A 13,843-nucleotide genomic window follows, 5' to 3' on the forward strand; every position below is an offset into this window, starting at 1 on the left:
ATCTGAATCCGTGATTTCCTCTTCAGATCATCCAATTTCTGCTGGAATATTGCTAGAAGCAGAGACCTTAACAGAGGCTCTCGAACCATGCTGACCCTTTTGTCAAATAAGTTCTTAAAATCAGTAGGTAGTGATAACTATAAAAAAAAATGAGAACCCATTTTCTATAATTTGAAATAATAAAGTTTATATATTTCAATAAACTACACTTGACAATATATAAGATTTGAATTTCACGTGAAAACAACAAAAATCTTAATTATATGTCATTTCACATAGACAAAAATTAAGCAATCACCTCTTTCAAACTCATTAGCGCTTTGTCTTCATCGAGAAGCATATCCGCCAAGTCAAACAACATCGTCTCTTGGAGATCCTGGAATATTTCATCTGGAATTCCAAGTCCAGACAGCAAAGTTATAACCTGTCTGTTAAGGTGAAGACGTCCTGTGAATTATTCGATACAACGAATCAAAGAAAATAAAGAAACCTAACCTCTTATCGCTGCTTAGAGAAATGAGGACTTGTGAAAGATATACTTGTCAATGAATTTATTCCCAAAAAAGACTCTTTTCCTTGTTTTCAATGACAAATGTTATAAAATTATTAGTGCTTGATAATCAAAGAATTATTATTTTAAAAAAAATAGTTCTATTTCCCTGATGAAAAAAAATCAATTTTAATAACATTCTACAACAATGATTCAATTTTGAGAACTTTTTTTTCTCGAAAACAGGCATTTTTTCACAAAAGGATAAAAAGACATAGTCTAATTCATTAATTCTACAGAATTCCATTATAACAGTAACCCGTTTGTTCTCCAAAGTCCAATAAAAATATTTTTAACGATTTATCAAGAGGCCCAAGGGCCTTAATGGTCACCTGAGTATATAACGATTCATAAATTTAAACAAAATAAGGTGATAAATGAAACTATATTGCCCAAAACCAAGAGAAATTGGATAATCAGGGATCAGAAAAATACTAATTAAGTACTAAGTAACAAATCTCAAGGTTGAAATATTTATTTGCCTTTACTTTCCCCCACTTGTCACTATCTTCATGCGGACTAAACAGAATAATATTTCTAGAGCACTTATAGTTATCACATTTTATTTCCCCTCACATTGGCCTCTCTTAGTATTTATAGATTATATAATGTACAAAGATACAGTATTGCTATCCTATTTTCATTTATCTATTATTTAAAAGTCTATCTGATCATTAAAAATTAAGAAAGTAATATTAGTATTAATTATTATAAATATTCTTGTATAATTATGTTATTTGATTGACCTTTAAAGTTACATTATTTACAGTGATTAACTATTATAGGTGAATAGCAAAGGGGAATAACTTCTTTCAGTAGCAATTAAGAAATTGACCAAAATGTACAGAATTTAATAATCTTGTGAAACACCCTTGATTATTGCAACTTAATGTTCTCTGATTGCCTTCTAGATTCCAGGAGCAGAGAACACTTTTAAAGACAAAATCCATTTTCACTGTAGATTCAATATAGCCCTACCCTAATACCAAAGGCCCTGACCTTGGGGACAAGATATTCACAATTTTGGAAGAGGCACACTTGCTCATCATACTATTCACTTAGTATATGTTTCCTTAATAACAATGGGCAGAAAAGAAGATTTCCAAAGAAATAATGCATTTCTACTATATATTCTAAAGAGCCTCACCCTAACACCAATATCCCTGACCCCAAGGATATGAATTTCAATTTTTTTTGCTCATCATACCCACGCAATTAGTTTTTCTGTTAAATACTCAGATGATTTTTTTTAAAAATACAATTTCCACTATATATTCAATAGACCTCACCCCATCCCCACATGAACCCCTGACCCTGGGGCTACAAATTTCTAAGTTTTGAAAGAGGCATCTTTGATCATTATAACCATGCACCTAGTTTATCTGCTAAATACCCAAAGGCAGAGAAAAAGATTTTCAAAGAATTAATGCAATTTCATTACATAATCAATAGAGCCCTGTCTTAACACAAGACCCCGTGATGCAGGGGTCAAGATAGCAACAATTTTGTAAGAGGTGCCGTTGCTCGTTATTACTATGTATCTAGTTTATCTGTAAAATAACCGGGAGTATTTTCAAAGAAATAATGCACTTTCACTATATAATCAATAGAGCCCCCCCCCCTTTCCTGCAGAACCCCTCACCTTGGGACCATAAATTTCAAAATTCTGAAAAAGGCATCCTTGGTCATCATAACCATACATGGGTAGTTTATCTGCGTTATGTACAGGGAGAGAGGAGATTTTTGAAGAATTAATGCATTTCACTATATGATCATAAGAGCCCCGCCGTAACTCCAGAACCCCATACTCTGGCAATTAATTTCACAATTTCGGTAAAGGGCGCAATGCTTATTAAAATTATGCCAACAGTTTGACTACTTGATGTCCAGGAGTAAAGAAAAATATTTTTGAAGATAGCGCTAATTTTGACGGTTTTAGCCCCACTCCTCAGGCCAAAGGGGAGGGGGGTCAGGGACCATGAAATTCACATTTTTTGTACCCCTTCACCCATTGATTCTATATGCCAAAATTGGTTAAAATTTGTTCAGTTGTTCAAGAGAAGAAGCTAAAAATGTTCAAAAGTTTACGACCGACGCACGACGCACGTCGCACAACGGACGACGAAGGACGAAAACAGAGAGCAATAGGTCACCTGAGTGACTAATGTGACCAAAAATGTGTGGAAGAAAGGAAAAATAAGCTAATACCTGGACGTGAAACCTGTAACACTTCCAGACTTGTCGAATTGGATTCAAACTTTTTCATACTGTCCCTAATGACAAGGACTTCCCTCTCCGTTCCCAAAGAGGGATCTTGTGCGACTACAACTTTACATCCACCGTAGCGTATCTGGAACGCAGACGGTACAGCCTTCAGCCCCATTACCTTGGCAACCTAAATTAAAATTTAAATGTATTACATGTAATTTTAAGTCAACGTGAAAATAAAAAATAATTATACCGATTAAATGATTCCTTCTTATAGAAAATTGTCTTACTTATTTGTAGTTTTTGTGTCGCCTGCAAGGCAGAGCGGCACTAAGGGATCACTTTACCGGCATCTGTCTGTCTGTCCGTCCGTCTGTCACACCCTATATCTCAAGAACTGTAAGAGGTATGGATTTGATATTTTGCACATATATTGATTGGCACTATGGCTTTTGTAAATTACCATGTTTACCGACCATGTGACCTTTGACCTTGACCTTTGACCTACTTTTCAAAATAGTTCATAGTGCCGATATACAGCATCTTTTTGACATTTAAGAGATAAGTCTATGCTATTTAGAATGTGCACTGTTTGTCATAAGACAATATGAAAAATACTAGCATTGCAATTCTCTTGACCTTGACCTTTGAATTAAATTAAATTAAATTTCGTATTTGCACTCGGGAAAACTTCAGAAACATTATGAAAATGTTGAAGTATGTCAAAAGTGAGTTGTGCACTAGTGTATAAATGACACAGGAGGCTGTTGAGTGGTAGAGACGATATCAGACGATATACTGTCTGTTATGAAACCGGCTATCTGTAAAAATCTGATCAAATAATTAATAAATCATGGAAAGAGAGATGCACGCTTCACTGTTGCGGATCTGATGAAAGAAGAGTTACGCGGTTAAGAAAATGAAAATACTGCCAAACAAACTTATGCTACTGAAGGCATTGTTAGGAAGCTCAATACAAAGTGGCATAGATTTTTTAACAAGTGGGTATGGCGCCAGGCTGTAAAATGTATAGGGAGAGTTTTTTTTGAGAAACTTATTAATTTATGTTTTTGACGGTACAGTGCTGTTTAGTGTGCTCCATGGTAAAAAAAAAAAATCATATCTATTTTAGAATTAATTAACATGACTTCCAGTCAACATTTGGGAAAAAAAACTTCATATACTTATTTATTTATCTATTTATTTATTTATTTTCTATTTATTTATTTATTTTCAGATATTTATAAAACTATATAATATAATAATATATTGCACTGAATTCATCATTTTTATCCCATTCTTACGCGAACAGGTATTAAACATACACAAGTTTCTTTTCTAAGGAAAGTTTCAATTTTTACTCAAGAAAATACCTCTACCTTGGCAGCAAGTTTTGTTGAAATCTTTCCAATGCCATCGGTAAAGCAAAATCCATTTCTTTCGACATCACTCTCATAATGAACCTCTTCCGCATTTTCTCCTATGTTTAATGTGTGGAAAGATGATGAAAAGCAGAGTCCAAAACGGGATACATATGAAGCAACACATCTCTCTTTAGATAGGTCACCAGCGTTTTGTCTAATTAATTCTGTCGTAATTCCACCATACGAACTGAAGAACCAAAAACTATGTTCTCTAAGTTGACTGTTGGAGCAACCTAAAAACGAGTAATGGCGGTCATGAATAGTGAATCCGTTCAAGAAAATCCGTTTCATATCCATCAAAACGTTGTTGAGTGCATTGGACTGCATTGCACCGATCTTCTCAAAATTATCATCTCGATAAACGAGCCTAACAAAGAAATCTTCATTGTATTGTCGAACAATTCTATTCTGAAATACAGGTTCCTTTGGCATGAAAACAAATTTTGATGGTGTTAGCAATACTCTTCGTACCATTGAATAATTTTGAGGAACGTCAGTCCCATTATCACGACCTTTACATGTATGATCAGTCATTTTCAACGCTGCAGTTATCTCTTCTAAAAAATGGAAGAAAGGTTTTTCAGCTATATTTTCCATCATTTTGAAAAGCACTTGAGCTGTGACTTTTCTTTGGCTTAGATCGTGTATGATATCTTGAGTAATGTGGTCTATGACTTTAAAACCCATAGAATACAACGATTTCCATGCGTATGCTGTTTCAAAATCTTTCAAATATGGTTTAACCTCTTTATTGAAATTTTCTACCCTCATTCGTGCGAAAACAACGTGAATGTCCCTGTACTGTATATACCAAAGTATTCTCGACATAACCGGACTATCAGTTTTAAACTTCAGACAAAAACAATTTAAATAACCAAATTTCGCAAAGCCAAATTCATCGGCTGGAATCCTAACTGATTTTGGTTCATCATTAAGCACGTGATAAAATGCGACCTTGAATAATTTAGGGCTAGATCTCACATTGATGTAGACATATGTGTCACTGTCTTGTATATCTATTGTGACATAGTCGTGTATGAAGTCTTTTGTTATGTTAAACTCTATCCTAATTTCATAGTTTATTATCTCCAAAAGAGATTTTTCCTGTAGGAATTTTAAAGATGCTTCCATATGCCAATGTTTCACAAAATTGACCGGAGAAATCATGCTTCCGCCATTGATTTCGATATTATCTTCTTTTAGTGAAACAGGTTTCATGTAGAGATGTCTTTTTGTAGGAATGACTTGAATCCATGACATGTATTCGTCTGGTTGTATATGTTTCTCCCACACCTTGTGGACACAAGTAACCAGTTCTTTTCCCATTGAGGATTCAATAGTGAGTGCACATCTCATATCATGGTCAGGATAGGCATTGTCCTCATCTGAAAATTAATTAGTTAATTACTAAATAATTGTATTAATTCACAGCTAAAATTTACCACGTTTTTCTTCTCTCCATTCAAGAAGATATACACAACCATTAATCAGGAATCAAAGCAACATTTGAATCGGAACAGAGACTCACAACACTACATCCATCCTATTTGGACCTCACATATGTAGTACTAATCTACAACACCCAATACATGTTTTTTTCTATTTGTTATAAACTAGGGATGTCAAATCGGTCAGTTTTTGATAATCGATTACTCGGATGTTTTTCCGATCGAGTACCCGGGTACTCGGTAAAAATGAATATACAAGTGTGTTAATTTTTGAGCCCCATTAATGTTAATTTTCTTGAGCCCCATTAAGCTCTGTTAAACCCCAAAGCTGTTTTTATCACGTTTATAAATGTACATAAACAATCGAGTCCAAGGGAAATGATTTTTTGGTACTAAATTTATTTACAAAATAAACACAAAAGACAAAATTAACACATCAAAAATTACAAATGCTTTACAGTTCTTGTTTAGGATCTATTTCACCAACGCAAAAGGAGGACAATCTGTTACGTGGTTTTGACCAGCGAAAGGGAAGGAACGGACGTTGTTGGGATCGCTTGTCTAATATTATTCCATATGTTGGTTGTTTCCTCTGTATACAATAAACTTACTACGAAAACTGACTTTCAACATTTTTAAATCTTTAGTTATTTCTAAATATTTCTTCACTTTTGAAGAGGGTAGCGGCATTTCTATGCATGTCCGATTTTGCTGCCGTATATTAATTAGATAATTTAAAAATGATTTTAAGATAATAGACCATATTTAAACGATGTTCACTGAAAACAATCATTAAAGCCATCCAAAAATTAAGGACCACAATAGGTGAGAACAGCTGTGTACCAGGTGATTGGTCACTAATTACTGTATATACACAGCCAAAGGCCAAAACGGTTGTTTCACAAGTGTAGGTGACGACACGCTATTTACCGTATTCATGTTTAAGTTATTTTTTGAAGTTTTTGATAAAAATATGTACTTTGAAATTTTAAGAAAAAATACACTTCCGAGTAACCGAGTACCATTTTTAGTATTCGATACTCGGACGTTCGATCGAGTACCCGGTTAACCGGGTACTCGTTGACATCCCTATAATATAAACTAAACATTTAAAGATACCTGGGGACAGCATATCTCCGGCCTAGGCCAACAAACAAAATTTACTTTCTGGAGACTCAGTAAAAATTTTACATCATTGAACAGGCAACACAGGTGTTGGTTTTGCTTTCTTGCATTTCTATTTTGAATTTTAAAGATTAAACGACTATATATTTTTTTTTATCAATAGACCGTAAATTTCCCTCTTTTCTTAAATATAAGGGACTTTCTTTGAATATTTTCTAAGGTGTGTTTTCGATATCATTAACACCTATTACTTCCGACATCACTTTTGATATTGGAAATTCAGCTCAATACCGTATAATTGGTTTTATTTTTTTCTGCGGGTACGCTTGTTTTTGTGAAATTCTGCTGTAAACTCTTCAACTCAAAAATTCATTGGCAGAAACTACATTAATTTTTCCCGTGTGAGGCCCCAACCCTATTTTAATGCTTCGTTGCGTAATACAGGTACTTTGCCGTCATCTATGTAGAAACCAGTAAATACTTAGCATTCACACCTTGCGTTTGCAAATATTTGAAACTTCTGGGTAAGCTACCGGACCATTAAACGAATAAAACGGACAAAAGGCTGATGTTCTTGACAAAAAGACTCTGAAGGGATCGAAGGTATATTTTTCGTTGGCTACAAATACAGTATATACTTATAGAGATATAGAATACAACGTATAGTACGGAGTTTTTCACACCTAATAAAAAACCTAGATTCTATGTACAACCCTAATTTTCAGCTTGTATACAAAATGCTTGATTATTGCGTCAATTTTACACACAGTAGACGACAGATATGTTACGCTGCATTGCAGCTGACACCTGTAGATTTGATATTAAATTTTTGGTCAGGTTATTTAGTTCATAACCTGTCTGTTTAATTCTTCAACAGTTTATCAAATTACATGTATGTTAGCTTTATAAACATAAAATTCCTTCTACTTGCATGTCCACTGTCGACTTCATTTCGGAGAAAAACAGGGTTGTAGTCAGTAAGTCTGATGAAACGATGAGGTGGTTAATGATATTAATTAAAGAAATCAGAATTAAAATAAATTTTCTTTTACTTTAGTTTTTTTTTTCAACAAACTACGGACTCGATTCTTTTTAGGTGTTGGGGAGAGGGGGTTGTCATTTATATCATTTATTGATATATTTGTCTTTCTTTAAACAGCTATTAAAATTAAAAATAGTGTCATTTGAAATGCTTAGTCATAGTTTGAAATCACAGAAAATACATGTACCTTTTTAGGAAACAAATCGTTAAAAATTTGCACCCGCAAAAGGATGTTTTACGGCATCCTGGAAAATCTTTCATGTTTATCAACGATAACAGTCAAATGATATAATTCTCATAATGCTAGTCTACGGGACTCTTTCCCTGCCGTGACATACATGTTTCGATAACCCTTTCCTCAATTTGCAATTAATTTTGATGAAATTGTTGGGTTTTTTTTTTTTTCAAAAACCCCGCAAACAGATAGATAGACTAACATAGTTGACAATTCACCATCCATTAACTGCGTGAGAATATCTGTGTTTTATCTAAATATTATGATTAATCAAACATTATGCTATATTAATGTAGATGGTTTAAAACCTGATGTAATTGTACTTATCATCATAACACTTATTCGAATAATTACATTCCATCTCTTAGTGTGAATTTCCTATGTTGATTAATTAACAGTCAATAAATGAATTTAAATCGGTGAAGAAAAAAATCTTTTCTTAATTTTTTAATCGTGTATATACAGTTGAACTTCGGTATCTCGAACACTGATATCTCGAATACCATGGATATGTTAAAATGATTTTGAAGTCCGAACCACATATTCTTTAAGTATTTTACCCCTGATATTTCGAATCCTCGGAAATCTCCGTTTTTACGGTCCCATCTAGTTCGAGATAACAAGGTTTGACTTTAATAAATCAGAGAAACGTGTTGTATCCGAGGTTCCATTTCTCTGTAAAGAATGATATTGTCAAAATGTTACCAAAAAAATACATAAAGGTTATTTCAATTACTTATTATACAGAAATGAGACTATTGTAGCTGATTTTACAGAGGAAGACAGTCAGTGTACCTTTGTGGCAACGCACTTTGAAGAAATTTCGCACTTTGAAAATTTTTTTCAAAGTGCGGTAATTTTGGGACAAAATCAACGCACTTTGAAATTTTTTTTCAAAGTGCGGTAAATTTGGGACCAAATCAACGCACTTTGAAAAAATTAAGAGTGTACATCATAATTTTTGAACCATGTACACACGTAACGCACTTTGAAAAAATATGTATAAAACAAAAATTTTGGACTTAAATTTTAGCAATAAACAACATTATTATCCCCTCGCAACGTTTGAGGGGATATAGTAACGCGATTGTGTGTTAGCGTGTGTGTTAGTTTTTCCTGTGCGAAACGGAAGTGACGCAATTTGCATCGGGATCGATGTCAAATGCTGCCTTGATTTATAGAATATGCTTTTGGGGAAGGAATGCTCCGCTTTGCGGTGCCCTTGTTTTGTTGTATTTCTTTCTAAAAACTGATGAATTGATCAACCCTCATCGACAACGAAGAAAAGACAGGTTGAAGATCCCTCAGCTCAACTCTTTATCATTCCTACCAAGATATATTTAATATTTACATAACTCGTACATCTAAAGGTCATATTTTAAGAAAAAAAATAGAACATTTTAAATACAGTAAAAAGCACTGTATAAGGAAGTCTTTAGTTAATCGAAATTTAGTTCTTTTAAAACTGAAAATCTATTTATGTTCATTTTCAGGAAAATCAAATTAGCTCAAACTCCTAGGTCAAGGTTAAAAGTTCAGATATGTTGTTACCCAAAGAAAGGCCACAAGAAATACGCATGTGGGACATGAAAGTCAAAGCTCCGCCCAATCAAAAGTTATGGACAAGGTTAAAGTTTTTTGCGGGCGGACAGACAAACAGCTAGACAGACAGACGGACGGACAGGGCAAATATTATATACCAGAATCTTAGAATTTTTTTTTCATTTGATATATATCTAGCCTTATTATGATATTAAAAATTTAAGAGTTCCAGTCGAATGAGTATTGTGGCTAATGTTTTATTTTATCACTATCAAATTAATCAGTCTAGCGTATGTTCATATTGAATATAATAGATATATACATGTATATAGAGAGAGAAAAAGAGAGAGAGAGAGAAAGAGAGAGAGAGAGAGAAAGAGAGAATTTTCATGGTAGAGAAAAATCATAATTGCTCCTTTTTCCCAAAGAAAAATGCCATGCTTTAAGTCACATATCGACCCCTTCATCCACTGAACTTATTACAGAATGGATTAAATAAAAAAGGAACGAAATTATGCAATCATTTCTAAAAGACCTTTTTCCCTTTTTACGAGAACTGTCGGGAAGAAAACAACCCCTAGAAATCTTTAAAACGTCTATATCTCAGATCCTGAAGTGACATGATCACTGAAAAAGTATTAAACCAGGTTCAAAAAATTATTTATCATACCTAAAATTTGCAAGAATATTGACCAAGCCGTGCACATTTTTTTTCAAAGTGCGTTAATATGGTCGATATTAACGCACTTTGAAAAAAAGTAAAATTTTTCAAAGTGCGTTAACGTGGTCCCAAAATTAACGCACTTTGAAAAAAATTTTCAAAGTGCATAATTTTTCAAAGTGCGTTGTAACATACCTTACGACTTCGAGATATGTACATGAGAATTTAATATATTTTTTTTGCATGTATAAATTTATGAGTTTGTTATAATCAATTATTGCGATTACGTTTTAGAAGAGTATAGCTAACTGCCATTAGTATAAGCAAAGCTTGTTATAAAGATTAGATAGGATAAAAAAAAGAATATTGAAGAAGTTATCTTTCCGTATCACTTTTCTGTAATATATCTACATATAGATAAGACAGGATTAGTTTCTTTAACTCTACAGTGTACATGTTTCATCATAATGAAAGACATACTTTCATTTTATCTATGCTGCATGTCCTTAACTTCATACTATATCATTACCATCCATAAGTCAGTATTTTGTTTCTATAATCCATGTTTCGTTTCTCTGTATTTTTTCTCTATTATCACAATATAAGCAGGGCTGATTGTAATATTCAGAGTTAAGAGAGAAAGAGCATAATGCATAATACAATTATGTTTTAAAATGATAGGTGAGCCAGTAAAAACAGAAGTAAATTTGCGAAGCACTGCTTTATTTTGCAGAATTGATTAATTATTAATAGGAAGACCTGTGCTTGGGTGGAGAGGGGCTCTCAAATCAGAATAGTAAAACATGAGTGGCTTTCACGTCGGCAATGGTATCAATGTGCTATAAATAATCTGTCATTCACTGTAATTTCAATATACACTGTAATAGTCAAATTCTTCTGTAATTTCAAAATAGCAACTAAAGCCTTCAATGTTTCACAATAATGTCTTACAATGTGATTAAAAAGTTGTACAGATAAATAATGGAGACAGGAAGAATTTTAAGCATCATAGAAAATTAACAATTTCTTAGTATTTAAGAAATTTGATATTTGCATCATTTACAACCAAAATATGTCAAAAAATATATATTAATCCATCCTTCCATTATTGTTTATTATCATCTGTCCTTAAGAGATCGTTAGAACCAATGAGCACCTAGTTTATAAAATATTCTAGTGTGGTACACTTTTGTTGCAATCACATCTTCTCAGGCCTTTTTTGCATCATGCACTGGACGTAAAGATTTTACACAAAATGAATCGCTTTTCATCAATTCATTGACCGCTCTCAGTAAAATTAACGGCTGGACAAGTTGACTTTCTCTACTGTAGTCCAAACGTTGCATTCAATGAAAATTAGCTCCAGAAAAGAATGCCATATAAATGTATTTCAATTTTTTGTGAAAAGGGGGTTGTCATGGACGGCTGATTAGCACATTCCAGATTGTTTTTCCAATCTTGCCATAAAGATTCGAGAGGGTTGTTAGCATTATTAATTTTAGACATACATGTAACTGATCTTTTTCAGTCTTAACGTAATAGGGCCTAAGTAATACTTCTTTTGTGCTGATTAAAGAAAAAAACACAAAACATCCACAGGATGAACCTACATCATTCAATCAAGTGAATGGTCCTTAAAAGGTTTTAGAAAGGTCACTGAATGGTAGAGCTCTGTCATTAAGTCACATTTCAGTTGCCTTTCAGTCTCCTTTCAGTTAACTGAATGACAGAGTTTCATCATGTGTCAGATAAGATGTATTTTTAGAAGATAATTCCAAACTGACATGGTATTTTTACCAGAATGCCATACCGTATATTCAAACAGTCGTATTCTAGTTAAAAAAAAAAGATTAACGTAATTGTTTGTGTTCGAGAGCGCTAGCAGTAAGTAAAATACTTGAAGATTTCCTAAAGGACAATGATATTAAAATGTTTAAGTTACCTACGTTTTGTCACTTATAACAAAACAAGGAAAATATTTATTAAATCAACGTACGATATCCTTCATTAAAATTATTAAATAAAGAATGATATATTTTTACATGAAAGTCAGAATTATAAAATAAAATAAAGTGATTAGTTTTTTTCTACCTGTGGTCAGATATCCTTTCTTTATCAGCTTTATTGTAGTTGGTAAACTGTTGATGAATTTTCTTACTGATTCTCCGTTTTTAAGGTAAAACAAATTTATGGTAAACTGTTCTTTCCGTGGATGAGATCTGCTTTCCTTTAACTCGGCCATTATCAACGAATTTCTCTTTCTCGTATCAACCTAAAATACTGATGTTTAAAAATAGCGTTTAAATAAGGAGCATACAAACGATTACGTGGAATTCAGAACGAAACAAGATATTTTTCCTTCTTCCATTTGCTCATTAATACACGCCATTTCACGAACATTACTAAGAAGATAACATTTATTTACAAGGAAAGGAAGTATTTCCTTAAAGAATTAAAAAACATTTAAAATGTCATAAATATTTTCGATGATAAGAAAATATCTGACTTTTTTATTCAATCAAAAGACCAGCCAAAATATGGCTGAAATACTGCCGCCGACTCCACTTTAAACAATAATTAATCAATCAAAAGAAATGAAGCAGAAGTTGTTTGACATCATTTTTAAATTCTAAAAGTGGATTTACATGTTACCTGAGCTTCAGCATTCATACACCTTTCGCCTGTCTTCCTCTTGAACATGAAATTGTTATCTACCTGTAGTAAATGGTAGAGTGCACATCAAGTATATTTAACACCCCGGACTTTGAAGCCTTCTTCTCTCGGATAAACTTTGTATTATATGTATCTACTCGTATCATTAATTAAGTCTGCTTTCCACAAATATAACCTTGGATAAAACTGATGACTTCTGGGATGCTGTTTTAACTTAAAAAGGAGAAGAGTCATATTTGAATATTATAAAGTAATACTGGAATTTAATAAATTGGAGGCTATACTTTACTTTAGTTTCATTCACTGATATCATGCAAAAATAATCACGTTCAGTTGATTTTTTGAGATATTTTTTTCAAAATATAATCAGATATGATCAGATACAAGTAAATCACAGACCTAAGGGAAAAGGTAGACGTTCAATAAATGAAGTCTGTAAAAAGATTTTTAATTAAAAACACAGAACCCTGACAGCTTTATTATAATTCTCTCAAGTAAAGTTGGGCTTCCAATGAATAATCAAACTTATTAAAACTCGGTATAATCACACTCAAATTCCAGTAAGCCATTGATAAATCTTGATTTAAATCTTGAAAACAAAATCCATATATGTATATATTTTGAGTGATTTTACTTCAGAAAGCAAATATTCTAGGAATATCATTTGATGATTAAATTGGGGTTTTTTTCTGGCGTTTCTTTACATTTTCTTACTCTAAGCTTCATACATCCATATAATTCCATCGGTGTTCAGCATTTCTCACAATCTTTAAATTCATATTGGGTACAAAAGTACAAAATAAATTTCTGTGTGTGTGTGTGTGTGTGTGAGGGGTTATGTGTGTGTGTGTGTGTGTGTGTGTGTATTTAATCAATAAAAATCCAATTTAAAACATGTACCTGTAAAAAAAGTCATTTTTAACTTTAATTCTAAG

General features: G+C 32.8%; 1 protein-coding gene across 1 annotated transcript; it reads right to left on the reverse strand.

Annotated features, from left to right (window-relative positions):
* Positions 1-286: 286 nt before the first annotated feature.
* Positions 287-12,477, reverse strand: LOC133194480 (uncharacterized). Its single transcript, XM_061330433.1, has 4 exons — positions 12,327-12,477; positions 4,138-5,567; positions 2,759-2,945; positions 287-447 (listed from the first exon to the last, which is right to left on the reverse strand). The coding sequence occupies exons 1-4, from the start codon at positions 12,475-12,477 to the stop codon at positions 287-289; spliced, it is 1,929 nt and encodes a 642-aa protein (XP_061186417.1).
* Positions 12,478-13,843: the final 1,366 nt, after the last annotated feature.

The sequence above is a fragment of the Saccostrea echinata genome, unplaced genomic scaffold (genome assembly GCF_033153115.1).
Source record: "Saccostrea echinata isolate AGI-Se365-2 ecotype Australia unplaced genomic scaffold, CSIRO_AGI_Sech_v1 ptg000029l, whole genome shotgun sequence".
NCBI classification, from domain to species: Eukaryota; Metazoa; Mollusca; class Bivalvia; order Ostreida; family Ostreidae; genus Saccostrea; species Saccostrea echinata.